The 25,509-nt window shown below is 37.9% G+C and overlaps 1 protein-coding gene across 1 annotated transcript in view; it reads left to right on the top strand.

Annotated features, from left to right (window-relative positions):
* Positions 1-25,509, top strand: part of LOC117438323 (short transient receptor potential channel 6) — a 33,453-nt gene that overhangs the window by 1,688 nt on the left and 6,256 nt on the right. Inside the window, exons 2-8 of the mRNA XM_034073871.1 lie at positions 7,434-7,619; positions 8,019-8,183; positions 12,726-12,939; positions 14,791-15,018; positions 16,945-17,209; positions 19,977-20,172; positions 21,781-21,984. Of these exons, the coding sequence (XP_033929762.1) occupies positions 7,434-7,619; positions 8,019-8,183; positions 12,726-12,939; positions 14,791-15,018; positions 16,945-17,209; positions 19,977-20,172; positions 21,781-21,984 (1,458 nt within the window). The remainder of the gene's footprint in view (positions 1-7,433; positions 7,620-8,018; positions 8,184-12,725; positions 12,940-14,790; positions 15,019-16,944; positions 17,210-19,976; positions 20,173-21,780; positions 21,985-25,509) is intronic.

Raw genomic sequence — 25,509 nt, 5'->3', positions numbered from 1 at the left:
CCTACAAAGGTCTGGCCAGCCCTGCTTATCTGTCCTTTGTCCAGTGAAGACCCTGTGTAATGACTGCCTTAGAGCTCAGCAATGAGCTGCCCGTGCTTGCCAACATTGAGAAGAGTTTAAGGTACGTAGAAGATGCTGATTCTGACATAAACAGAATTGGAAAATTCAATCAAAGCTCTTTCTCCCATTCCTTGAGAGAAAGAGATCAGCATCATCTTCATAAATCAGAGTATAACATTGTAAAATATATAATGTTCAATGAATGGAAATTTCAACCTTTGGGAATGTCTTATTCCTCTGTGCTTATTGTAATTCATGCTGCTTATGTAGAATGTATGAGTGAACTCATTTTCCACTTCTCATCAGGCAGAATAGTAAAGGAAGCCCTTCAAACCCATGGGTGAAGACGGCTTAGGACAGGAGAAAGAGGAGACTGAAGTGGTACAGTGTGGTTACTGGTGCAAGACAAATTGCACAGTTCTGTTCAACTATTGTGCATTCTTGTTATTTTCTCATAGTTAGACTGAAAGTTTTCTCTTTGCAATGTTTTTTATTTATTCACAAAATGACTGTAAATAGTGTCCTTCTGTTCCTTCTTTAATGTGCTGATTTTCTCTGTTATTTCTACTCCATCTGCCTTTTACCTATTTGTACTTAGTTGTTTGTGAATTTGGTAAGTTAACGACTTCTTCAGGATTATATGGAATGGTTGATGTTTCACATGTGCATAATTTGAAGAAAAAAAATAGTTGAGACTCAGAGATTCAAGGCCCCTTAGATCCTTGAAACATGAGCGTTCTTTGGATGAGTGTTCTTTGGGGCTGCATTATTATTATGTAGATACAATGGTGCACAGCCTACAAAAGTGTTTACCACAGTTTATTTCTGTTAAGACAGTAAGAATGTAAGCTTTTTGCTCTCATAAAATGCAAAGCCAGGCCTTGTGCTAACATTGACAGTGCTTAAACTGACTTAAGTTAGCTAAAATCCATTGGGCTGGGTTTTCCTTATGGCACACTGTTGGAAGCTGATGCTAGTATATGGTACTCCTGTAACAAAGCGAGATACGTTGACTTCACCAGGAGGAGATCAGACCACCTCCAAAGCAGTGACAGAATAATTTCCAAATTGAGTTAGGAAGAGTTTGAAGTCATTGTGATCGATATTTAATGTTAGTATTCTTAGCAGACGTACAGTTCACAAGGCCATGAACCACTCTGACAGACAAACCTAAGCTGAGATGCTGCATTTCAGGATTAATTATTCCTGTCTCATGCTCAGAGGTGCACCTTTGTTGTGGCACCAATCTGTTATACAAGGCTGAAATATTTCTTGGAGAGGGAAAAGAAGGAGGTGGAATGTGTAAGGCGACCTTAAAGCCAGCAGCTGAACAGCCAGAATAGGAGCAGAGGACAATTTTTGTCAGTAAGATAAAATGCTGGGAAGAGCATTTCATTAGTACAGCAGATTAATGTCTGCCCATGAAGTTCCCAGCAGAAACCCTTAGGACTTAAGTGGACTGAGATTCCATCCACTGCTTGCATGTACAGTTCAGAGAAGACTATTTAAACCACATATTCTTGGTTTTTTCTCTTTAGCAGCTGCTGAAGATGTGAACAAAAGGACTTGATTAACTTTAAAGAGAGTAAATTTAGAACAAAAGAGAAAAACATTTTTCATATACCATAAATGCAGCCTTTTAAGTTCACAGCTATGGTGAGATAAATAGCATGTCTGATTTGTAGGGACTCTGTAGCTCCGTTTACCACAGTCGAAGCAACACAAGCTAAAATCATCATCTGGAACAGTCAGCAAGAAGTGTCCTTCAAATGTGTGCTGCAGCATACAATTGGTGAGATGAGCTGGGAGTGCAGTATTTGTCCCTGGTCCCTCCAGCGCAGGAATAGAGCATGCAGGTGAGAAGAGGTGGGCTCATTCCGAGAGCAAACTTACATAGCCTGCCTTTCAGAGTCATGAGGAGGCCCTTCCTGAACGACTTTTGGGTTTTTAGTTCCTCTCTTGTCTCAGTTGCCTTCTTTCAAATTAGAGCTGTACTTCTTAGCATTGTATAATGAATTACAACAGAGATTTTGAGGTACTGTCCCTCAACAGAAAGAGGAGGCTACACAAGAGACAGAGCAGCTCCATATTGCTGGATGTTAATCAGCCAAGCTGTGCTGAGGATGTACATACTCAGCATTGTAGAAATAAATGGAGTGAAGGTGAATAGGAGCAATCGGGAGAAGGAACACAAGGCAACATGAAAATTTAACTCTCCGTTAATTTGAGGTTTCACCAGGAGCAGCTGACTGGCAACATAAGGTCTTTAGGGAACGTTTTTGTAGGTACTAAAATCATGTGGTGGTTCTGGAAAAATATTAATGACCATGGAGCATGTTTCTATGTGCATTGATGAGAGCTGACATTTACGCTATTGATAAGTGATAACTTTGACAATATCTATACAGTCTGGGGGCTTGAGTGGGAAATACCTGTCTTAGGTTCAGTGTAGACATTATAAAGGCTGTGCAAGCAAGTTGCAGAATACAAATACTATCGTGTTTACTGAGTCTGGGCTTGTTTGTGCTCCTGCAGGCTCAGATCCCTGCTTGCAGCAATTTATCTGAAAATTATTACTCTTACTTTATTTCCTGAGTTTCCTGCAGTTATCTGGATAATGTGGTCATGCATGAAACTGTGGTTTTCATAAAAATGTGTTACAAGTGTTAGTGTAATCAAGTATATTTTTAGTGCATAAGTTAGCTGGACACGCAAAATTTAGCTCCACCTAGGGTTGGCCTCAGCATTTAAAGTATTTCAAACCTTACTTAAATGAAAATTGAGCTTTGTGATAACACACCATTTAAGTCACCTATTATATAGTGTTGATGGGGTATTTGTCTGCAGGGGAGCTTCCTAATGGGTGCCTGCAGCCAGTGGAACATGTAAATCACAGGTCTTCCTCAGAGGGAATGGAAAGGGTTAATGTTCAACTGTGATGTTGGTTGTTTCCTGACTATCTTATAAATTACTCCTCTCTCCTGTATTACACCATCACTTAATGTTAGAGATAACACTGACCGTGAAACTATGATTCACGTAAAATAGGAGATGCTATAATCAGTAGAAACCACTGTTCTCTGGAATAAACTCCTTTCTTTGCCTCAGCCCTCTGTAATGGTGTCATTTAGTGTTACACACCTGCTGCACTTGATTTCAGATACAGTTTTTACAAGTATGGTGGAAGATCATTTTTTATTAGAAGTAAGAACAAAAAACTAGAAGATGACTTCTGCAGGAAAACTAACTGGACAGATGTGTCAAGCGGAGTGTAAGAATACTGTACCAAACAAACAGCTAATTCAGGCTTTCTGAGTAATTCTGAGATCTTCAGTATTTTATCTCTTTGACATGACTAAATGTGCAGCTTTACAGGTTTGATATTATACAGAATATTTTTATTTTGGGGGATTGTTCTCATATTTTTTGTCATCTAAATTGTTTGCCTGCCCTAGGGTTAATATCTCTACTATGTCCATAAGGATGCAGATGATATCTGACAAATGTTGTCCTGCAGAGATGTGGCCTAGAGTTTTGAGAGGAACAGCTGTGGCCCAGCACTATTCAAAATGGATAAAAGATTCGTGTTTAGTACAAAGTCCTCTGCAGCTATAATGGCAGCAGTTTTATTGTTTTAATGGGGTTGGAATGGAAAATGTGTTTTCAAATTAAGTGTAGATATGTCACTGTTTGCTGCAAGTTAATGCCTCTAATAAGTCCTCTGAGTTTGCTTTTCTGATGAGAAGCAAAAATGCCAAGTTTATCAGCTCAAAGCTGACTTTCCTATTTTGTTTTCATTTGTACAACTCCCATTACAGAAATCAGATCCCTTCCCTAAAGGTATTGACAGCTCTCTTAAAGAAAATGTAACATCATCTTTTGGAGAAGAACTGAGGCACTGCAGGAGTAAGGGCCACCTGTATAAGGGAAATAATATGTTTATCTACCTACTAAGATGCCTAAATCCAACATTCAGGTCCCACTTAAAATGCAGTTTGAAATCCTAAATCCTTGAATAGCAGTATCTGTGTTTTCTGGTCTTGGCCCCCTGCAATTCATTAAGCAGGGCCAGGGCATGGTCTGGAGCATGCTCCATCTCATCTGTGACGTTCAGTATCAGCTTCTGTCCTGAGAGCCTTTTCATCCCAGGCAGTCTGGGGACAGCAGGAGGTTGTGATGGGTCACAGGAGACTACATAGAGAAGGCCCCTTTCTTCTGGGAGAAACAGCCATGCTGATGCTCTCCTGCTCTCCTGGCCATGCTCTCCTGCTCACATATGGTCAGAGGTGAGACAAATCATGGTCAGCTGAGCGACCATGGCCTGCTTGTTCCCTTACCTGGGACACCAAGACAGTCTGTGCCTGCTCCTACCACAAAGGGCAGGTGACCCTACTCGGTAGCAGCCACTATCACCCCCACCCCTCCTGTCATTCCTCTGCCACCAGCACCTAGCTCCCCTGGTTCCTCATCCCCCACAGTGCTAACCCCAAAACATCACCTTCCTTTTGCAGGGTGGGAGCAGCCTGTGCTCTCCCTTCATCTTTGGTGCAGCAAAATTTGGCAAAACTGTTTTTTTCCTAAACTGCTGAAGAGCCCTGAACCAATGTTGCCACATGCATGTTGTCACACACGTGCTGTATTGCAGAATTAAAGCCTGATTCTTTTTAGAGCCTCCAACTATACTTCAGTTGTAAACTTCCTTTCCAAGTCTCCCAGGACTGCTTTTTTAATTCATTAAGTTTCAATTTGCAGTGAAGGAAAACTTGTGGAATTAATTGTGTGTATTTGGCCATTTTCAAAACTAAGTTAAGCCAGAGAAATTCCCATTTTCCCTTGACCCACATTAATGGTGAGAGACATGGGAGACTGTGGGAGAAGTGGAACTTTCTGTGCATGTGTGACAGAGTGTATTAGTAATTTTTGCTGTCACTACATACTGAAGTGGACCAAGGAGACAAAGGGCAAAAGGCAGCCAGTGCAGCAGTCTCTGCAAGTTAACACACTTGATTTCTTAGAACCAAAGTTGCCCAGATAGAGCTCCCTGACTAATGTTCAGACCCTGACAAATCTTCCTGTAGCGGTTTAAGATATTATCATCCCATCTGTCATCTATAACCTTCCCTGGAAGGGTAAATTCTTCATAAGGAGTATGTCTGAAGACAGTGACCTGTGAACTGGAGCAGGGCCGTGAGCTGCCTTCAGGTGACTCTGCTAGGTGACAGAGATGCTGTGCTGTGGCTGTGGTGGAGATGTGGTGCTGGGCAGCCCTCAGCTCCCCAAAGCTCATTTGCTGTAACCTGCCCAGTGAGGACATTTCAGCTCAGCTACCACCACTCAACCCAGCTATGGCAGTATTTCGCAGGAGGGGAGGCTGTTTTAGTGCATTTGCAAATGAGAAAATAAGTGAGTGGAGTTTATGAATTAATTTACTGGCTGCTAATATATATATGATACTATGTACAAACCTAAATTCAGAAGGGGTAATTCTGCTGTGAGTGGGGGTATCCGGCATTTCTAAAATTACCTGTTCATGTCGTTCTGGTAAACAGGATTACACTCAGAAAAAAACCATATTCCTCATTAGAACGAATTGTATATGATTTTTCTTTTGCGACTACCCAAAGTAGTTTTGGACTTCACTGAGAGTCACCTGAAATGGGAAATACTGATGAAGAGTGTGTGTGAGTGTGCATATACAAATATGTCCTACCAGAAAATATGCACACATCAGTATATTACAAATATATTACACTGTTTTTTAAGAGTTATTTCTGAAGGCCAAATTATTTTGTTCCTAAATTTATTGAAAAATACTCCTTTTTTCATTCGAGGTTCAAGGGTCTGTCAGATATCAGTTTGGAACAGTTCATGATACCTAATTGTACAAGGGTGCATAAGTTGACTCTTATGCACAGTTTTTCCTTTTGTCTGTGAACCTTAAATAGCTACTTTTCATTTCATTTTAAAGAGGACATTTATGTATTAAGATGACTGAATACTGAATCTTACCTTAGCTGCTGCTATAAGGATGAAAGCCAAACAGAAGATGATATATTACTCTCAAAAATGTCTTTCTGTAGTGCCAGGAAGTCTGTATTTTGGTTAATCTTTCTTATTACTCTTCTGAAGAGAGGGAAAATAAATAACACATTGAAAATATGTAGCATGTCATGAAATAGTTAGTTTTACTATTTAACTTGTCTTTGTAGAGAAATTAAAGTTCCTTTCTCTTGTATAACAGATCCAAGCTATCTTGCTTACATTACAGTATTAAAAAAATAAATCTCCAGCACTTTTATGTAGATATACAATAGTGTCTATAACTATTTGTCTGTGTGAATGTTTGCATCTAAGTAAAGTGAAATGTAAAACTTGGATGCAATCCTTTAATATATTAAAGTAATAAACTTGTATTGTGGTCTTGTGGGTAATAAAGCAGAAACATGCATGAAGCATAGCCTCAGCAAATAAATTAGGATATTCTATATACTCAAAATAATGGTTTATCTTCCAGGGTGTGCATCTTCCATTCCTGCATGAAGAAAGTAATTAAAAAGAAGGGACTAAATAGAGACTAAGAGTGGGAGAAGAGGGAATGCTATGAAGAACAGATCGTAAGAGGGGAAAATGTGTCACTATAATAAAAGGATTCCCAGAAAGATACTTTGAACATAAAACAGACACTACATAAGCAGTCCTGTATGGTGTGGGGTGATTTGGAGGGTTTTATTTTTATTCTTTAGGAAAAATTCTACAGCAGTTTCACCTTTTTAAGATGTTGTTGACACATATAAGTAAGTCTCCTGCAAGGTCTAGGCCAGGGGCAGTATGCTTGTACAGAGTTTTTAGCTTTAGATATCCATCTATATCTATAGCCACCTGACTTCTGTCTGTCTAGCTATGTTAATCTTTTATGACCCAAACACAGCTGCAAGTAAGGGGTGGTTGGTGATCTGTGGATTGCAGTGATCAAAATTATCTTCTGGTTGATTTATGCCTTTTGGAAAACAGTGACTCAAAACTTGAAATAGTCATTAAAGGATGTCCTACTATATTTCTGAAAGTGTTTGTTTGGGTTTTTTTTTAACTTGCAATTGGCTCTAAAGCAAGTCTCGAGAAGTAAATTGTCTGTAAAAGTTGATAATGTAGATGTCTAAGGTAACCAAGGTGAGGCAAATCCTACTCTTTGAATGTTCAAAGGGAGCAGATGTCTGATACCAAAGTGCTGTTAATCTACCAGACAAAAAAACCCAAAACATAACCAGATGCAAACAAACTACTGATGCTTACAGATGTGTAGCTGGGATGTAGAACTATTTCTCTCATGTTAGGTCAAAACAAGAAGTTATTTTCTTTCTTCTTTTCTTTTCTAGAATGATTACAAGAAATTGTCTATGCAATGCAAGGATTTTGTAGTTGGACTCCTTGATTTGTGCAGAAATACAGAAGAAGTGGAAGCTATTTTGAATGGTGATGTAGAGATGAGCCATAATAATGGAGAACACGGTCGCCCCAGCCTTAGCCGCTTAAAACTCGCCATTAAGTACGAAGTTAAAAAAGTAAGCAATTTTGTTGACCAAACATACATATCATGATAGTGATATTAAATTATGCTATTATTAAATGTTTGTGTTTTGGTAGCCTATAACACTAGATTTTGCCCAGATAAAGTTTATGTTTAATTAACCTTAGATGGAAAGTAACAGTTTGTGATGGAACACAAGGTCATTAAAATAATAGATATTTAATTAAAGGATTTACTGTTCCTGATAGCACATGCCTGCATGCTGAGATTATGCTCATCAAAAAACTTTTTCTTATACCTTGTTAGTGCTCCTCTAACTATGAGCCTGAGTTGTTGCTATTCCAGCATTCTTAATGTACTTCATATAGGTGTTATTTTAATAAAAGATTTTTGGAAATCAATACTTTTTCTGTGCTCCTTTTCTTTGTTACAGTTTGTAGCACATCCAAACTGCCAGCAACAGCTTCTTTCAATCTGGTACGAGAATTTGTCAGGTCTACGGCAGCAGACCATGGCAGTGAAGTTCCTGGTTGTTCTTGCTGTTGCGATAGGACTGCCCTTCCTTTCCATGGCTTACTGGATTGCTCCTTGCAGTAAGGTCAGTCTGTGAAATCTTGTAATGGCCTTTTATTAACCCCTGTATCATCTGTATGTAGATTCCAGTCTGGCAAAGTTAAAGCATGGTTATAAATTACTTAATACTGTAGAAACATGTTATTTTAATGGAGTGGCTTCAAGAGTGCATGTTAGGACAATTGTAATTAAGACAGATAAAGGATGTGTATATTAAATTAAATTACAATGGCTGAGCAAGAGTTGCATTGTAGAAATTGTACTTCAGAAACAGAGTGAAACCATTCTTTATTTCATTGTTGCTGTAGCAGGCAGATGCAAAGGATCATTTCCCATTGATTCAGAGATAGGCTAAGTTCAGGCTGTGGGTTGATTCCAGTTACCTCAAAGGCAATTTTATTTTTTATTGTTAAAAATTAATAGATAAAAGTCACTGAAATGTGAATGCCAGAAGTTGGAACAATCATCATCAATTTAACTGCTGACTTGTCAAGACAGTGCTAATACTTATAATCAGGAGGTTTTTAAAGCAGTAACAGCCTCCCTTGCCTCCATTTCTAATGAATGCACAGCCTGTATTTGGATGCTACCACTGTGTCTGTTTCGAATGGTATATGAAGTATGGAAAACCTTTCCACTGAAGATGTATTACAGTCTCTGACCTCTCTGAACTTTATGTTGATTCTCTGTTTTATTTGGTCACAATCCATTTCAGATGGACACTGATGGAAAATTCCCTTGAGAAAATACTAGAGAGAACAAAAGGGATCATGTAGGGTTTATTCAATGGGTTACAGTATAGCATCCATGGTTTTAGTAGGCTGAATCCTGTACACATGCGGTGATTCCGAGGGAAGAGGAAGGTTGAAAGGGAGGACTGAGGCCTTTGTGTTGTTTTGGTTTTGTTTGTTTTTTATTGTTCTCTGAGAGGGGAAAGGTGGGCCTTTTTTGTTTTGACATGCTTTTCATTTATTTCAGTCTGGACAATAAAAATTGGTTATATAGTTTTCACTTCTGTGTATAGTGACTAGGATTTTTATGAATGCTTTTGTCTTACAACATACCTCGAGATTGAACGTGCTTCAGTAATTGCTTTTCAGTTCTAGCAGTGACTTTCTATTTGTCATTTTCCTTTTCCCAATGATTTATAGTATCTTAAAGTAGTTTTGAACCATTGTGCGTTCTGAAGAAAGCTATTCCAGAGTACCTTTTTAAAGTCAAGGTTCAAAGGACATCCTTTAAGGTTCCACTTCCTTTGTCGCTATTTAATTGTCTCATTGTGATATATATGTTGAATGCTTTTTGTTTCATTACGTTTTGCAAATACAAAACCTAAGCCACCTTTTTCCACTAGTTCCCAGTTCTTACCTTGTGCTTCACTCATACCTCAAATTTTGCTTTTTTTGAAGACAAAAATGTTCACTCTTTGATTTCAGGGTAGGATGGCTCCAATATGGAACACGGTCTGTATCAGCAGAGTCTATTCTGTGTGTGAATAGATAGAATTTTATAAATCTCCTCTCCTACTGAGATAAAGTACCCATTGTTTTTCCAGGTTCGGCACTGTAGGGCACAGTGACAGAAGAGTGAAAATACAGTATCTGTGGGGAAAATTACAGCTTGCAGTGGAGTTATTGTGACCCATTTCTTTATATTCTGATGCCATGGCTCTGAGAAAGGCAAAAATATCTTTACGATATTTGCAGCATCTCTGTCAGTTACCTATATAGGTGACCAGTTTTATGTTTAGGAAAATGGTAACTTGAGCTTGGACCACAGATACTGAATTGAGAATTTCATATCTGAAATAAAATTCATAGAACTATGTGAACAAAATCCTGTTGCTTTGACAGGAATTCACTAGAGTCGGATGCTGAAAGGAATTAAAATTGCTTCTTCTTTGGGTTTCAGCCAGCAATCCACATGGAGGCACTTCAAAGTTTTGTGACCTGTTTGCTCTGCATTTCTAATGGTAATTCAGTGTAACAACTGACATAATTAACCCCAAACCTCTAGAATACTATTTTGTTACATGACATTTTGAAAGAGTAAAAACACTTTTCAGTTATCTCCAAGAATCTGTAATATCTATGATGTTCAGCTGTAATTAATAATAGAGTTTGGAATTTTAGTTTTATGAATTCATAAATAACTCAGTCCCTGGTGAAGATGAAGGATCTGATTTAAAACTGAGTCACTGTTCCCAGCCACCTGGGTTGGCGTTTCTAAATAAATAACTTGGTACATTCCTACATGCTTTCTAGAAGCATGTTCTGAGGGTTATGCGTATTTCTCTTTCACATTGTGGTAGAGGAAAAGAAATTGAATGTTATGTCCAGTATATGAGGAGCTAGGAAATGCTTTTCCTAAGAAAGTAAAAGTATTTTCTCTTTTTTGTTATCAGGCCTTTTCTCCTTTGTGACAAGTGTGTTACATAAACAGTCCTCAGTGATTTCAGGTGACCCTACATACAGGCAGATACATGTTGAAGTATCCACAATATAACTAGTGTATATCTTGCCCTAAACCAAACCAGCCTACAAAATACTCTCCAAAACTCTGTAGCAAACCAAAGACTATAGCGCAAAGGATCAGAAACCAGAAAAAAACAAACAAAACAAAACCAAAACCCACTTAAATTATTGAATGAGATTCTGAGCATTTAGAAGACCATGTCTTGATCTGCATGCCTTGGTCTGTGAAATGGGAGGAAATTTATTATGTCAAAATGCACAGTGAAAGTGTATTAAGGAGGGACTCTAGCTTATAGAAGATTCCAAACTTGCAAGGTTATGGCCTTGTCTTTACATGTTGTTTTTAATTTCCCTGATTCGTACTTTCTGATGTATCCTTCTCTGTAAGGAGACTGGGAATTTTAAATGTCATTAAAGATTTTATTGGATCACTGTTACATGGCAACGTCATAACAGCTTCCAGCATTTGTGTTATCAGTTCAACCATAGTCAATCCTACTTCCAGGGAGATTTTAGTACATGTATGTAAAAAAATTATTTTTGTCTCTTCTGAGGGGTGGGAGGGCACTAGTAGTTCAGTCTTTTAAATCTTCTATTTTTTGATCAAGGCATGTATTAACATTACCTTCTTCAGTATCTTTTCTTCTTTTCTGGGTATGTCTCTTTCTGGCATCTTGTCTCCTAACCCATCTTCATTTGTGAACACAAGAATAATGCATTTAAAAGGACACTGTCAAGGTACTTTATAATTTTTCAGCTCTGCTTTATTGTGTGTTGTTTATGACTGTTCTTTCCTAGCTTGAAATAAAATCTTTCCCCATGATGGTTACGTGTTCTTTTTGTGGTTCAAGCAAAATAATTGGTTGTCGAAGTTAATCTTATGAGGCTGATGGAATGTTTTATCTAACAAAAGAGAAATTAGTTCTTATTGAGTGAGAAAACTAATGAATGGCACAGGTTTGCAAAATAATAAAATAGAGAAAGAAGATAAAATTTTGTGCCTGCTAACCTTGACAGTGTTCCTTTAACAGTATCTTCTTTTTACATTTGTCTAGTTCTCTTAACTGTTATCTGTATTTGAGACCTTAGAACCCCATCCTTGGCTGCATCCTCTTATACTGTGTTTCTGTAAAAGCTGACTGTAAAGTCAGAAAAAATCTGACAATGATATTGAAACAAGTGTAGCAAAAATATGAATACAAATAACTTATCTTTCTGCTTTCCCCTCCCTTTTCCAGACCACAGATTGTTATATATTTCAGCTGAGATCCATGACACTTGCTTTCAATTCTTTCCAGGGAATTTTGGCAGAGATACTGTCTCAATCTAATATTGAAAAGTATTTTTCTGCAGCTGCTAACCACGTGAGCAAGCTGAGACTTTTATTAGTAATACAGGCACTCTCAAAAGAAATAATTGCTAGAAGTTCAGCCTTGTGTGAGCTTTATAGAACTTCAGTTTTTTAAGTATCACTCTAAACCATTTTAAAGTTGTTCTCATCCATGACATCATGACAAATTTGAGGATGTATCCATTAAAAGTCAGGAAGGAAATGAAGACCCTATACAGAACTATAGACATTACCTTTTGAGGCCTCATGAATTTTATTTTAAAGGGAAAATAAGTTGGGAAAACTGCACAATAATTGTGCTGAGTATCACATCAGTCAGGAAACAGAATTCTTTAGTCATAATTCACTTCTCACGATGATTTAATGTTTTTAGTATAAAAATTCCATTGTCTTTGTTGCCATATAAAGATGACTGGCATGTAAGAAATTCAACAGCTATAATACATTTTTCTCTTGATTACCTATAACAGACATAGATGCCCCCAAATAATTACGGATTTATTTCAAAACACTGAGTTAAAAAAACATGTATGGTGAAACTGGTAGATTTTCCCTCTGAAAACAGTAAATGAGTAGAAACTTTTAAAGGTGACTGTCAGTATGGCATCATTGTAAACAACTTTTTTCAAATATTCATTCCTGTATATTATTGAAATACATATTTATCTGTGTTACTGTTCTTTTCTATACATTTTTGAAGAAGGCAACACAATATCCTTGTGTTTCGTAACCTCTGTTGCAGCTGGGGAGGATAATGCGTGGACCATTTATGAAGTTTGTAGCCCATGCAGCCTCTTTCACCATTTTTCTTGGTCTGCTTGTCATGAATGCAGCTGACAGATTTGATGGCACCAAACTTCGACCGAATGAAACAACAGGCAATGTAAAACAGCTATTTAGGATGAAAACATCGTGTTTCTCATGGATGGAGATGCTCATTATTTCTTGGGTAATAGGTAAAAAGTAATTTTCACTTAAACTTGTCTTGCTGTGTTTTCAATGAAGCTGGATCCAATTTAGTCCTTTGCTATTAATTTTATGTGTAAAAATTGCAACAAAGGGAGTTTATTCACCTGGCTGCATTCCTACACAGGCCTCATTTTTTTTACTGGATGTCAGTGGGATTCACATGTGCCTAGTTAATCACAACCATTCAGGTTAGAGACTTAGGTGAAATCTACATTGTTTCAATATGAATATATTCAGTTTTATGACTATCAAAGGAAAGTGTCTACGAGTTTTCTGTTTTGTTTTTAGCCAGGCTGTGTCAGCCCCCAAGGGGAAGGATTTCCACATCATGAGCCAAGTTTTTTGTGTCCATTTGTCTCTTTCTTTTTCTCTTATTTTGCAAGTATGCCAGCAAAATTGATAGTGTGTAGCTGGATGTGTTATTGACAAAAGGGAAGAAGAATATAGCATCTGAACATTCAGTGGTAGATTTTTTTCCCAAAATAGGGATGAAATTAATATTATGAATAGTACTCTGAGCTGACCTGTTCAATTTGGTAATATAGTACTATTCAGCATCAGAACTTGACCCTAAGCATGTACCCTCAAAAATATTTTACCTGTCTCATTCTTATTTACAAGTCCAATATCATTTATATCAATGGACCACATGTCTTAAGGATCTGGGATCTGCTTCTTAGTTAAGAAAGTAACATGGAAGAGTTAAATTCAAGCTAAATGAAATCTGTTTCTATTCAAAAGCTTATGAATTAAAATATGTTGCTTTTATGAGCTCTCTGTAATTGAAATAGGAGCCATTTTTACGCCAACTGATTCTTAGAGCTTTGAAAACTGGCAATCTTTATTTCATCATAAAGCTATCTATAAAATAATATCATTGTGTTTTATAGGAATAACATGGCACTTAGGTTTCCAAATAGTCTATAAATATCAATGTTTTCATCTGATAATAACAGAGTAAATAATAATTTCCCAGTTTGAAGTTCTAGTTTTCTAATTTAATCTTTTTATTTATTTCTCTGTTGTGCATAAGTTGGTTTATGAAAAAAATGGTTCAATGCATACAGATGTAGCATTGAATTTAGTTACTGTAATTAACATTATTGCTGTTCTTATCTGAAAATGATGAGAAGTTCCTTCATACAATTTGATAAGTGCAAAAAATAGAGACATTGTTCCAATTCATTTTTTATTGTCTCTCTTTAGAATCATATAAATGTAGTTTCATGACTAAATAAATTTTATCTTGAAAAGGACAAGGATTTGCTCAATAAAAAAGATGCCATAAACTAATACTGTACTCTGTATTCTGTTAAAGGAAATTCTATTCTATTAAAGGAAAATTATTAGGAATCAGATACCTGTTCATTGTTGAAGAAGCATTAGGTCTGATTCATACTTTCATGATGGTTTTTCACAGGTATTTGCAATTGCAGTAAAAGAGATTGCACTCAAGGTATTCTGGAAATAAGGAAATGTGAGTTCTGCTATTAGTTCTAGAACTGCTATATGATCATATCAGAGCATTTCTGCTCTTCCCCCTCCTCTTGTCTCTGTAACAGATGGTAATACTCATATCCCATTATTCTTTTTGAGAGCTTTTGTAGTTGTACAAGAAAAAAGTAATATGAAAGATTGTTTTTATTACTCACATGAGAAAGAAGCATTGGGATGTATATGAATTGGCAGGTTTAAGGATTTTAGTCTGTGTTCAGACTCCCACTGACTAAAGTTGTTTTGCATTTAACTGCAACTTGGAGCGTACCTTATAGAAATAAAATATCAAATAAATGTGAAGATAAAAAACCACACTGTTTTCTCTGTTCTGTCTTATACAGGCATGATATGGTCTGAATGTAAAGAAATATGGTCTCAGGGTCCAAAGGAATATCTTTTTGAGTTATGGAATATGCTTGATTTTGGTATGTTAGCAATTTTTGCAGCATCATTCATAGCAAGGTTTATGGCATTTTGGCATGCATCCAGAGCCCAGAACTTCGTTGATGCAAATATGAAAGATCTGACAAGTCCAACACTGGAGCCCAACATAAAATACTACACCTTAGGTGAGTTAATTGTACATGATTAAGATTTGCTTAGATGAACTGATGAAGATGAATTGATTTTCTGCCAATAATTTAGTTCTACAATAAATTACTTCATAATTCCCATCCCTTCTTCTCTTTCTCATCCCTATTATTTGATCACAGTTCTCACAGCTCATACATTTCTTTGAGGACTGCTCTAGACATCAGGTGCTGAAGTTATCTAAGATTGAAATAACCCCACCGTCATCCCCTGTTATAAATATTATTGTAACCCAGGTCATTTGATCTGTTCAGTTACACAATGCTATCCTGCAGATACTTGTGTTGGTACAACTGTAAATATGGTGTACTATAGTGCAAGGGCAGAACTAAGCAATGAGATGCAAGAACTTCTTAAACCTGTTTTGCCAACATAACCAATACTTGCCTTTGCTCAGAGACTTTTATATTATTTGAATAATTCTCAATCCACTGTCTTTACCAATAAGAAATAAAAATGTTAATAAACTTGCTTAGAATATATGAGAAGTGTCTAGAAGCTATTTTGCCCAAATGAGGAAAAATTAAGTTCTGTTTACTGCCATCTTTGATCTTAGTTACCCATGAAATCTGAGGTAAAGCTAGCACAGGTGTGCCTGCTTATGTGAAAATGTGCAGTCTTTTGCCATACAGACATTTTCTTATTTGAATATAGTGTGTGTAATAGGCTTTCCAGTGAGGAGCTCAATAAACAAAACATACATATACCTGCAAGAAACACACAGCAGCTAATAAGGCAATGAAAATGCACCAACTGAGCCTTGTTGTGCCTAAAACTAGAGTAGTTTATTAGTTTGTCAGGATACATGAATATTGGCATTTCAGTAATTTCCTTGAAGAATATAATTTTCTGATGTATGTAAGGTCGTTTTGACTAATGCTCAGCATCACTGGGTATGAATGTATTATAAAGCTGTAAAAATAACTGACTTTTTATTAAATGGTTATGTGTTAATTAGCAGCTCAAATTACTATTTTTCCAAACGGCAGCCATTGTAGTATAAAGTATTCATTTATTTTCCTGGCTTTACAGTAGAGTAAACATGGATAGCAACATTCTGGGAGTAGAGAACCCATCCCAGCTTAACCTCTTCTCTTTGCCTGAAGCACAGTAGTGAATTGAAGTGTCCCACATCATCAGGTAGTGCCTTAATCTCCAGCAAGGAAGTATTCTGGAGGATATTGCTTTAGAATTCTTCCTCTGACACTTTTCTATAAATATTTCTTTAAGTACAGGTTTGAACCTGAATTCTGTCCTCTGCAGCTGAGTGTGTTCCCTGTCAAAGACCAGTGTCACATTCACTGATCGATCTAAAGGGTGTTCAAGTAATTCACACAAGTGGATTAGCTTCAACAGAAGAGATTGATAGAGATGACGATAGAACAGGTGATGGAATGAGAGTCCAGTGTGTGCCAGGAAAGGGCCATAGCTGTTTCACTATGAGTAGAAAGATGAAATAAATAGAAAAAGTAGAGAAAAATTATTGTTCCCACAGGTTTAGAGTTATGGAAAGCATTTAATGACTCCAGATCCCCACATCAAAGCAATTTGTTTTGGGTAGCTAAACCAAATCATATTTCTAATTTAATTTATTCAATTGACACTGTAAGGTGAATTTTACTTAAATTCTCTAGCAGGCTTGGATTCAACTCCCAAAAATTTACCTCGGTGATCTTACAGCCCACATTTATAAGCAATGGAGATCTAATCAATAGTCAGTGGAGCTGTGAAATGTTTCTAGTGCTACCTGGCTCAATTCAGTTGGTTAAATATAAGTGATTAGCACTGTTTGAATTACCCAGGGTTTCTTCCAGTTTTGTTCAGTTGCTATTCCAAAAAGAGCTTCCATAGATCTGTACAGATATCTTCAAATGCTAACAGAAATTCTCATCTTTTGTTTTTAGCCAGAATAAACTGGGATCCATCTGATCCTCAGATCATATCTGAAGGCCTGTATGCAATTGCAGTAGTGTTAAGTTTCTCCAGAATAGCCTACATCTTACCAGCTAATGAAAGCTTTGGACCACTGCAGATATCACTTGGCAGAACTGTGAAAGACATCTTCAAATTCATGGTGATATTTATCATGGTGTTTGTGGCTTTCATGATAGGCATGTTTAATCTCTATTCCTATTATCTGGGGGCAAAACAAAATGAAGCATTCACAACGTAAGTACAACTGATTAAACTGTGATGATTGTGGGCTGGTTTTATGGAAAAACAGTTGCTTGCATTGTATGTATTAAGTTTAGTAATTGTTTTATAAGATTTGCATCTCTTAAACATTTGTCTTGGATTAAATAGTCATTTTCTCTCTTGTTCTAGTGTTTAAAGGATATATTAGGATCAGAAACTCAAGCTCTGATTTCAAACAATACCATAGTAAATTGGGAAAGACAGGCTGGGAAGCTGTGATATAGTTGTCCTTTATGTGAGAGAGCAGCCAGAATGCCTGTACGTTTGCCTAGGGATAGATGAAGAGCCAGTGTGAGCTTACAGGTCAGGACAAGAAGGCAGAACAGCATGGGTGATGTTGTAGTGGATGTTTGCTACAGAATGCATGATCAGAAAGACAAAGCAGATGAGGCCTTCTTCAGACAACTGGAAGAAGACTCACACTTGCAGAATCTGGTCTTCATGGGGATTTTTAACCACCCTGATACCTGCTGGAAGGAAAGTACAGCAGGGCACAAGCATTTCAGGAGGTCTCTGGAGGGCATTGACAATAACTTCCTGACACATAATCAAGAAGCTAATGTGGAGAGGAGCTTTGAGACACCTGACTTTTACAAAGAAGGAAGGATGGGTTGGGTATGTGCAGGTTGGGAGCAGCCGTGGCGAACCTGACATTGCAGAGTTCAGGTTCCTGAGAAGATTGAACAAGGCAAATAGCAGGACCACAACCCCAGCCTTGAGGAGAGCAGACTTCGGCATTTTTCAGGGAAGAATCTCATAGCATATGGCCCTGAAGAGAAGGGCAGACCAGGGAAGATGACTGATTTTCAAGAATGTCTTTTCAGTGCTTAAGATTGGTCCATCTCAATGGCAGAAAATCAAGCAGAGGTGTCAGGAGGCCTGTGTGGATGAACAAGAGTTATAGGCTAGTTGTGATAGACCAGCTGGTTGTGATGCCAATCAGAAGGACCTTGAAAGGCTTGAGAAGTTCAACATGGGGAAATGCCACATCCTGCCCCTTGGAAAGAAGAAACCTATGTATCAGGCTGGGGCTGACCAGCTGAAAAGCAGTTTGGCAGAAAAGGAGCTGGGGATCCCGATGGACAGTGAGACAGAAACACGCCCTTGTGGCAAAGCCTCCTGAGCTGCAGTAGGCTCAGGATGCTCCTAAAAATACAACAGTACCTCAGACCCCTTCAAAGATGGGCATATGTCAGATGATCTGGCACTGCAATCTGTAATAGCACTCCATGCACAGGGCTTGCTCCCAGGGTTGTTCAAGGATTTCAGGACAGGCTAGGGAACTTGTGGGACAGCATTCTGTCTGTGAGGGAGTTTGAGTCAGAGTGCAGCGTAGCAGCTCCCTGCAGCACATGGAAGCAAGGCTGGTTCCTCCATCATGGGCTGCAGACATCTATAGTTGAAGCAGACTAATCACTGCAGTGTGATACACATGAGAAGACATTTGTAATTTAGTTCAGACAATTCTGCATAGTGTTACAGGTTAAAAAAACCCTAAATCTAATTCCTTTTTTAAGGACTGCCTCTCTATCGTTTCCAATGGCAATAACCAAGTCCATCTTGGGAGGAGAAAATATATTCTTTTTTTTTTTTTTTATTATTTCCTTAGCTGCTCTTTTTTTTCCTCTCCAACCTAAAAATAGAAATTCTGAATTGACTGTCTTTCAGGGGTTATTTGGCATACATTTGTCATGCCTCTCCTTTCTAGCTGTGCTTTTAAGATAAATCACTTCAATGGAAACTCATTCTTCTGTGTGCTCTGCAGCTCTTGCCTGCTTCATTTCTGGCTGTCATGATCTTCAAGCTATTGCTGTTACGAAGTATACTCAGCCAGGAAGCAAACTTGGCTAAGAGGGAAAATAGTGTTTCTTTTTCCAGTATTATTACTTCACACAGTAGATAAAGTACCTAAAACTACAAACCAGTAAAGTCACAACTAAGAATTAGCGGGGGGGGGGGGGGAGTAACTTTTTTTTTTCTTAACAATAACATGATAAAATCCAAAATCTGCTTTGCAATGCTACATCTGCATTTTTAGAGGTGGGGATATGAGATCTCTTCATCTAAGCAAGAGGAAGTATGTCTTCAAACAGGTGGAGATAGATAGGAAAAAGTACCTCAGAGATTTGGATTTATCTTTATGTGTGTATATATATATAGTATATATATATATCAGTATCCCCACACCATGGCTTATTGCCTTTGCCCTGGATTGGTGATATAGTGAAAACTCAACTGGAAGTTTAAGCTCTGTGAGACCCATTTTTTGGAAAATGCTGATTTTCAGTCAGATCCTGTCTTCTTCACAGTTTCAGAATGTCAGTCCTATTAATGGTGAAATAATTAACTCTAAGTGAACTAATGGTGCAATTAAAATAACATATTTACAGGTTGATTATCTTTATTTAGATTCACATTACCATCAAGAGCATAGCATATAGATTAAAGTAGTTAACAAGTGAATCGTTGTAATATTCTTTTGAGAATGTGTATGTAATTCCTAAACGGAATCAGATGGTTTTATTGTCAGTCCTAAATACTAGAAATCTTATATTATGAAACAGCCTGTACCTATGAAATTAGATAGTCTGCTTTTTCTGTATAATATCACTGTGGTAGAGGTCTACATTATAATGGAACAGTTTGTACACTGTGTAAAAATGGTAACTGGCAATTTGAACAGTAAGAATATACAGCTTTTCTTCAGTAACATATGCATATGTTCAATTTCTCCTTTCAGTGTTGAAGAAAGTTTCAAGACATTGTTCTGGGCTATATTTGGACTCTCAGAAGTTAAATCAGTTGTCATCAATTATAAACACAAATTTATTGAAAATACTGGTTATGTCCTTTATGGAGTCTATAATGTTACCATGGTCATTGTCTTACTCAACATGCTTATTGCAATGATCAACAGTTCATTCCAGGAAATTGAGGTAAAAATTCCATTGATTATGAAGTATCACCACATCTACTGTTACAGCTAATTGTCTAGATCTGAAAATTTTCTTGTTGACATTTTATTTAAGAAAAATAACACATATTATTTCTCCTATATAATAGGGAAAAATACCCATTCCTCAGTACATTTGTATTATAAAATACCTGGAAATACCCAGCTGCATGTGCTTGCAATACTAAGAACTAGACTGGACTAAGAAACTGTTGTTGTACTGTGTTATGTTCCTGAAGAGGAAGGGTTGCATTGTGTGACTGTGAATCTTTCATTTGCCTCACTTGTGGTTATTACATAAATACAATTTCTAAGTAATAACAATGAGAGGGAGTAATGCCCCTATGCTGCAGGGATGTTCTTGTTCCTATGTGTTGACCTTGCAAGCAGGTCTATAATACATTGTATTATTCTTTTATTTAAACAACTGTTGCTCTAGTCCTCTGCTGTGAACAAAACTTTACAGAGTAATCAGCAGGGCTACTGAAAATCAGTATGAACTTTGCATGCATGGAAAACAAAGGGCTAAATCGTTATCATTGTTTAGAAAAAAAGGAAGAAGATACCCAGAAGTTAGGCCATCCCAACCGTCCCCGGGTGACACAGAGCAGCACTCAGATTTGACACCACTTTGATCCCAGGTTCTGATCTCTAGTTTGTGGCAATGGTGTTGTCCAACTTGAGCAAGAACAGCGTACATTCTTGAGGGAGGCTCAGATTCTTCTGACTCAGGAGGCCACAGAACAAGCTATCAGGTTCAGAGCAATAAAAATTAGGCTGTTATCCAAAAGTGTGGTGACTGGATACAAACAGCTTCTAAAAAAAGCTACAGCAATATTGAGTCATGTCCTTGAACATGATGTCAGTCCTTTCTGCAGGAAGCCATCTTGAACTTTACAGGAAGGAATAAAGTGAGTGTTTTGGCTGTTATTAACGTTAAACATAAACCACGGTGATTATAGCCTATTTGATTTAATTATATATTCCAGCAAGTAGAAGGAATTAGATGAGAATCACCTATTTTTTTGTCATGTTTTAATTAACAGAGTAAATTTTTAATTTAAAGTTCCAATACTATGTCTTCTTCACAAACCAGATTATAGACTAATTGCTACAGAAGAGACCAGTAAAATATCAGTCTTATTGAGAGGTGTACATTTTTGTTATGTTAACAGGATTTTTCCATTTACAGAGGTCCCATTGTTTCATGCAGTTTGAGTGTTGCCATGAAGCTTTTACTTGGGCATTGTACTGTGTGCTTTTAAGTCAGAGCTTTTGTTCTTATCAGTGTATTTACAAAGAGGTCTGTCTCTGTAAATCCTGTATTGCAGACTGTTAGCACTCACTCTGGAGTAATCAGTGATTGAATCAAATCCACTTTGTTCTTCTGTAATTGTTTTATTTTAATGGGTTAATAAGAACAGTTCCATTCATTGAAATTCACTTTTCACAGACTATAAACGAGTTCTTGATCTGTTTGAAATTATTTCAGCCAATTACATTCAAAACACAAGATAAGGTTTAGCTAGAGCATCTTCAATAGTCAAGGTGGCATTAACAGTTTATTAACAGCCATGTTTCTGTTTTACAGGATGATGCTGATGTAGAATGGAAATTTGCAAGGGCTAAACTTTGGTTTTCTTACTTTGAAGAAGGGAGAACTCTTCCAGTACCCTTCAACTTAGTGCCAAGCCCCAAATCTTTGCTTTATCTCCTACTCAGAATCAAAAAATGTATTTCTAAACCATTTCTGTGCCAAAAGAAGAGCTTTCAGGAAGATGCAGAGATGAACAAGGTAATCTTATAATGTGTATACTAGCTGCTAATTTTAAAAGATAAAACAAGTTTTAAGTTCATTTTTGCTGTTGACCTGTTCTCATGATTTTCCCCACACAGTCCATACTGAAGTCAGTCACTATGTACAGGCTTAAATTCTTACTTTGGTTTTATATAAGTACTTGTCTACATCTCCAATTAGTTCTAAGTTTAGAAATGCCATTGTAAATTTACAGTTCTTCCTGCTTCTTGTCATGGAATCAGAGAATAATTCAGGCCGGGAGGGACTTGAGGAGGTCTCTGGTCCAACTTCTTGCTCACAGCAGGGTCAACTCTGAGGTCAGGCCAGGTTTCTTAGGGTCTCATCCAGGTAGATCTTGAAAACCTCCAAGGATGGAGACTGCTCAGTCTCTCTGAGCAGCCTGTGACTGTCCCTTATGGGGAATAAGTTGCTGCTTTTACCTCTCAGTTGAATATGTCCACTGTCTTTGCTCTTCTGTCCTGCAGCACTTGAAGACCCCAATTCCATCTCCTCAGTGACCTTCCCATACACACTGCTATATGATGTTAGGTGTGTCTGAATCCATCTCCACTTCTGAACAAGCCCAGATTTCTGTGTCTCCTCACAGGAAAAGTGTTCCAGCCCCAAACAGCTTTGTGATCCTCTGCTGAACTTGCTGCTGTTTTTTAACACCTATCGATCTGTCCCTCAGCTCCTCTTCTCAGTTCATTTTCTGTCAAGCTGCTCTCCATTCTCTTCATCTGCTGTCTCAGCATCCATTGCTGCAGCCCATTGAGTCTAATGGACTTGCCTGGGTCAAGTTCTCTCAGGTAACCCCTGACTTGACCCTCCTCCACAGCTGCTTGTTCTCCTTCTCCTTGAATACCTCCACCAAGTGCAGAGACCTGATAGACTGTTGGTGAAGCCTGAGGCAAAGAATGGGTCAAGTCATGAGCACTGGCTGAATCCACTGTCAGTAAATCCGCTGCCCCACTGAGCAATGGGCCCACTTTTTCCTTGCTCAGCCTTGTGCTGCTATTCTAGCAGTGTAAGCTCTTTGTGCTGTCCTTGCAAATGTCAGCTTAAGAGGAGTTTTGTTGTTCCCCACACTACCCTCACATGCCTGGGCAGGGTTTATAAATTCCTCCTTTAATGGAGGAAATTCACCAAAGCTGATCTGTGACTGCCATCCTCAGCTGGACAGGGGAGAGCAAATGTAACAAAAGACTCATACAGGATGAGGACAGGGAGAGATCACTCACCAATTACCGTCATGGGAAAACCAGAATCAACTTGGGGAAATCAGTTTAATGTATGACTCATCAAATTAGAGTTGGGTAATGAGAAATAAAACCAAATCTTATAAACACTTTCCCTCAGCCCTCCCTTCTTCCTGGGCTCAACTTCACTGATGAATTCTCTAACTCCTCCCTCCCCAGCCAGTGCACCGGGACAGGGTAGTGGGAGCTGTGGTCAGCTCATCACATGTTATCTCTGCCACTCCTTCCTCCGCAGGAGATGTCCTCACTCTCTTTCCCTGCTCCAAGGTGTGGTCCCTCCCACAGGAGACAGCCCTCCATGAACTTCTCCACTATGAGTCCTTCCCTCATGTCTCTGGCTGCTGTTGCACAGTAACTTTATCCCCTTCTAAAGTACGTTGCTCTTGGACAGTGGTGCATCTGCCTTGGGGCCAGCTCCTGTTGGCTCTGTGGGATATGGGGAATCTTCTAGCAGCTTCTCAAAGAAGCTGCCCCTATAGCTGCCCCCACTACTAACACCTAGCCATGCAAACCCAACACAAGCCCGTTGCTGCTTCATCTGAGAATGCAGCTGCTTTTTATTGCGAACCATTCTGTTATGTTTTATTTACACAAGTGCAGTAAAAGCACTTGAATTGATTCATTGCTGTATCTCATGGGCTTTTTTAAAGAGTTTGTAATCAGTCTGGTTTTCCTGCAGTGTCTTGGTATGAATCAAATTAATTTCTTTAGGAGAACATGGGACATAACACATGGTGTTAGGTGGTATTTGAAGTGTAGACTAGCACTGTTGTAACAGGGTAAGGAAGAAGAGCTTTGCAAGACAACTGATCAAAGGTAGTGAATAGGAAGTTGAACATGTAATAACACTCACACAAAAAAAGAAATTACAGATTTGTCATGGTGGCAGAACAAATGTGTCATTTATGGGAATTTTAATATGGAAGAATCTTTGTTAAAATGTGCAGTAATCTAAGCAGAGGTCTTCTCAAGGTAAGGAGCCCTTGAGTCTGTAGTCAATAATCATTCATTATTAGACTGGGACCAGTAAAGAATTTACATGCATCTGTCAGCACTCTGTCACCAATGTGATGAGCACTTTTACCATCACAGTTATCAGTTGAGGAATAAAGAAAAGAAATTGGTTGCAATTCTGGGGAAAAATACTGTGCCTATAACAAGCTTTTGCCTCTGGTTAAGTTCATAATAGTCTACAAAAACAAACACAGGTACTACAAACACTGTCACCAAAGTCAAGATTCTTATTAACCTCAGATGTCTCTTGTGCTACCAGTTATTTTTCTAGCATTTCACAGATCTCACTTAATTTTTGGGGGGAAGTTTAATCCTCATGTATTTAACACTCAGTGGATGTGAGACTGCATTTGCTGAAGTTTTTGATGACTGACATTTGCAAAACTTTTCATCAAGCTACTTGATGCACATCAGTTTCACAACTGCCATGAGTGATAAAGACATCACTGAAAAATTATGACTTTAAGGAGCTGCTTATAAACTTCAAATTGAGTGTTGGCAAGAAACAAAAATCAAAGGTAATTTTTCCTAATTCACTTAGTTTGTGACTTTGAAAGCACTGAGTAAGATAGAAGCTGTTTTTTAATGACTTTTTAATATGAAATTTATGTGGCTGTAAAACAGATTCTCTTTAAAATCCTGTTCTTACACCCTAAGAAAGAAGCTGTATTTTTTCATTACCTTCCAGAATGATATCCAAACCTAACAATTCATATATTAATGCTTTCTGCTCACTGCAGATTGCGGTATAGCTAATGCTAAGTGAAATGTGCTTACTCTCTAGCTAAGGAAGCTATAAAAATGTAAATCAAAAAGAAAACAAAATAGAAAAAAAAGCTTTTACATTGAAAACCATAAGTAAAGCAGCTGAACCACACCTATTCATTCCTCAGCTTTTCCAGCAGGATGACTTGATGCTACCAGAGGATTACACTTTTACTTGCCTTTTGGACCACCACATACTGTGGCACTGACTTTATCTGAATCTATCAGATGCTGCCATCCTTTGCACTTCTGAAAAGTAACTGAAGTGTTTTTGTGCCACATTTTGACTCACTGTTGATGATTCGCTATTGCTGAGTCTGTTTTATGTCATCTTTTCAAAGGCATTCTCAGGCTTTTGGGGTTTTGACTTTGGACTCATCCTGTGGTGAGCTGAGCAGGTTGGTGCTGCTGTGAGTGCTGAGTAAGGAGCTACTTCTGCAAGGAGCTGCTATAAACTCAATGAGCTGTGCAAAGATAAGAAGAG

The sequence above is a fragment of the Melopsittacus undulatus genome, unplaced genomic scaffold (genome assembly GCF_012275295.1).
Source record: "Melopsittacus undulatus isolate bMelUnd1 unplaced genomic scaffold, bMelUnd1.mat.Z mat_scaffold_114_arrow_ctg1, whole genome shotgun sequence".
Taxonomy (NCBI): Eukaryota; Metazoa; Chordata; class Aves; order Psittaciformes; family Psittaculidae; genus Melopsittacus; species Melopsittacus undulatus.
This window is presented reverse-complemented; position numbering and strand designations above follow the sequence as displayed.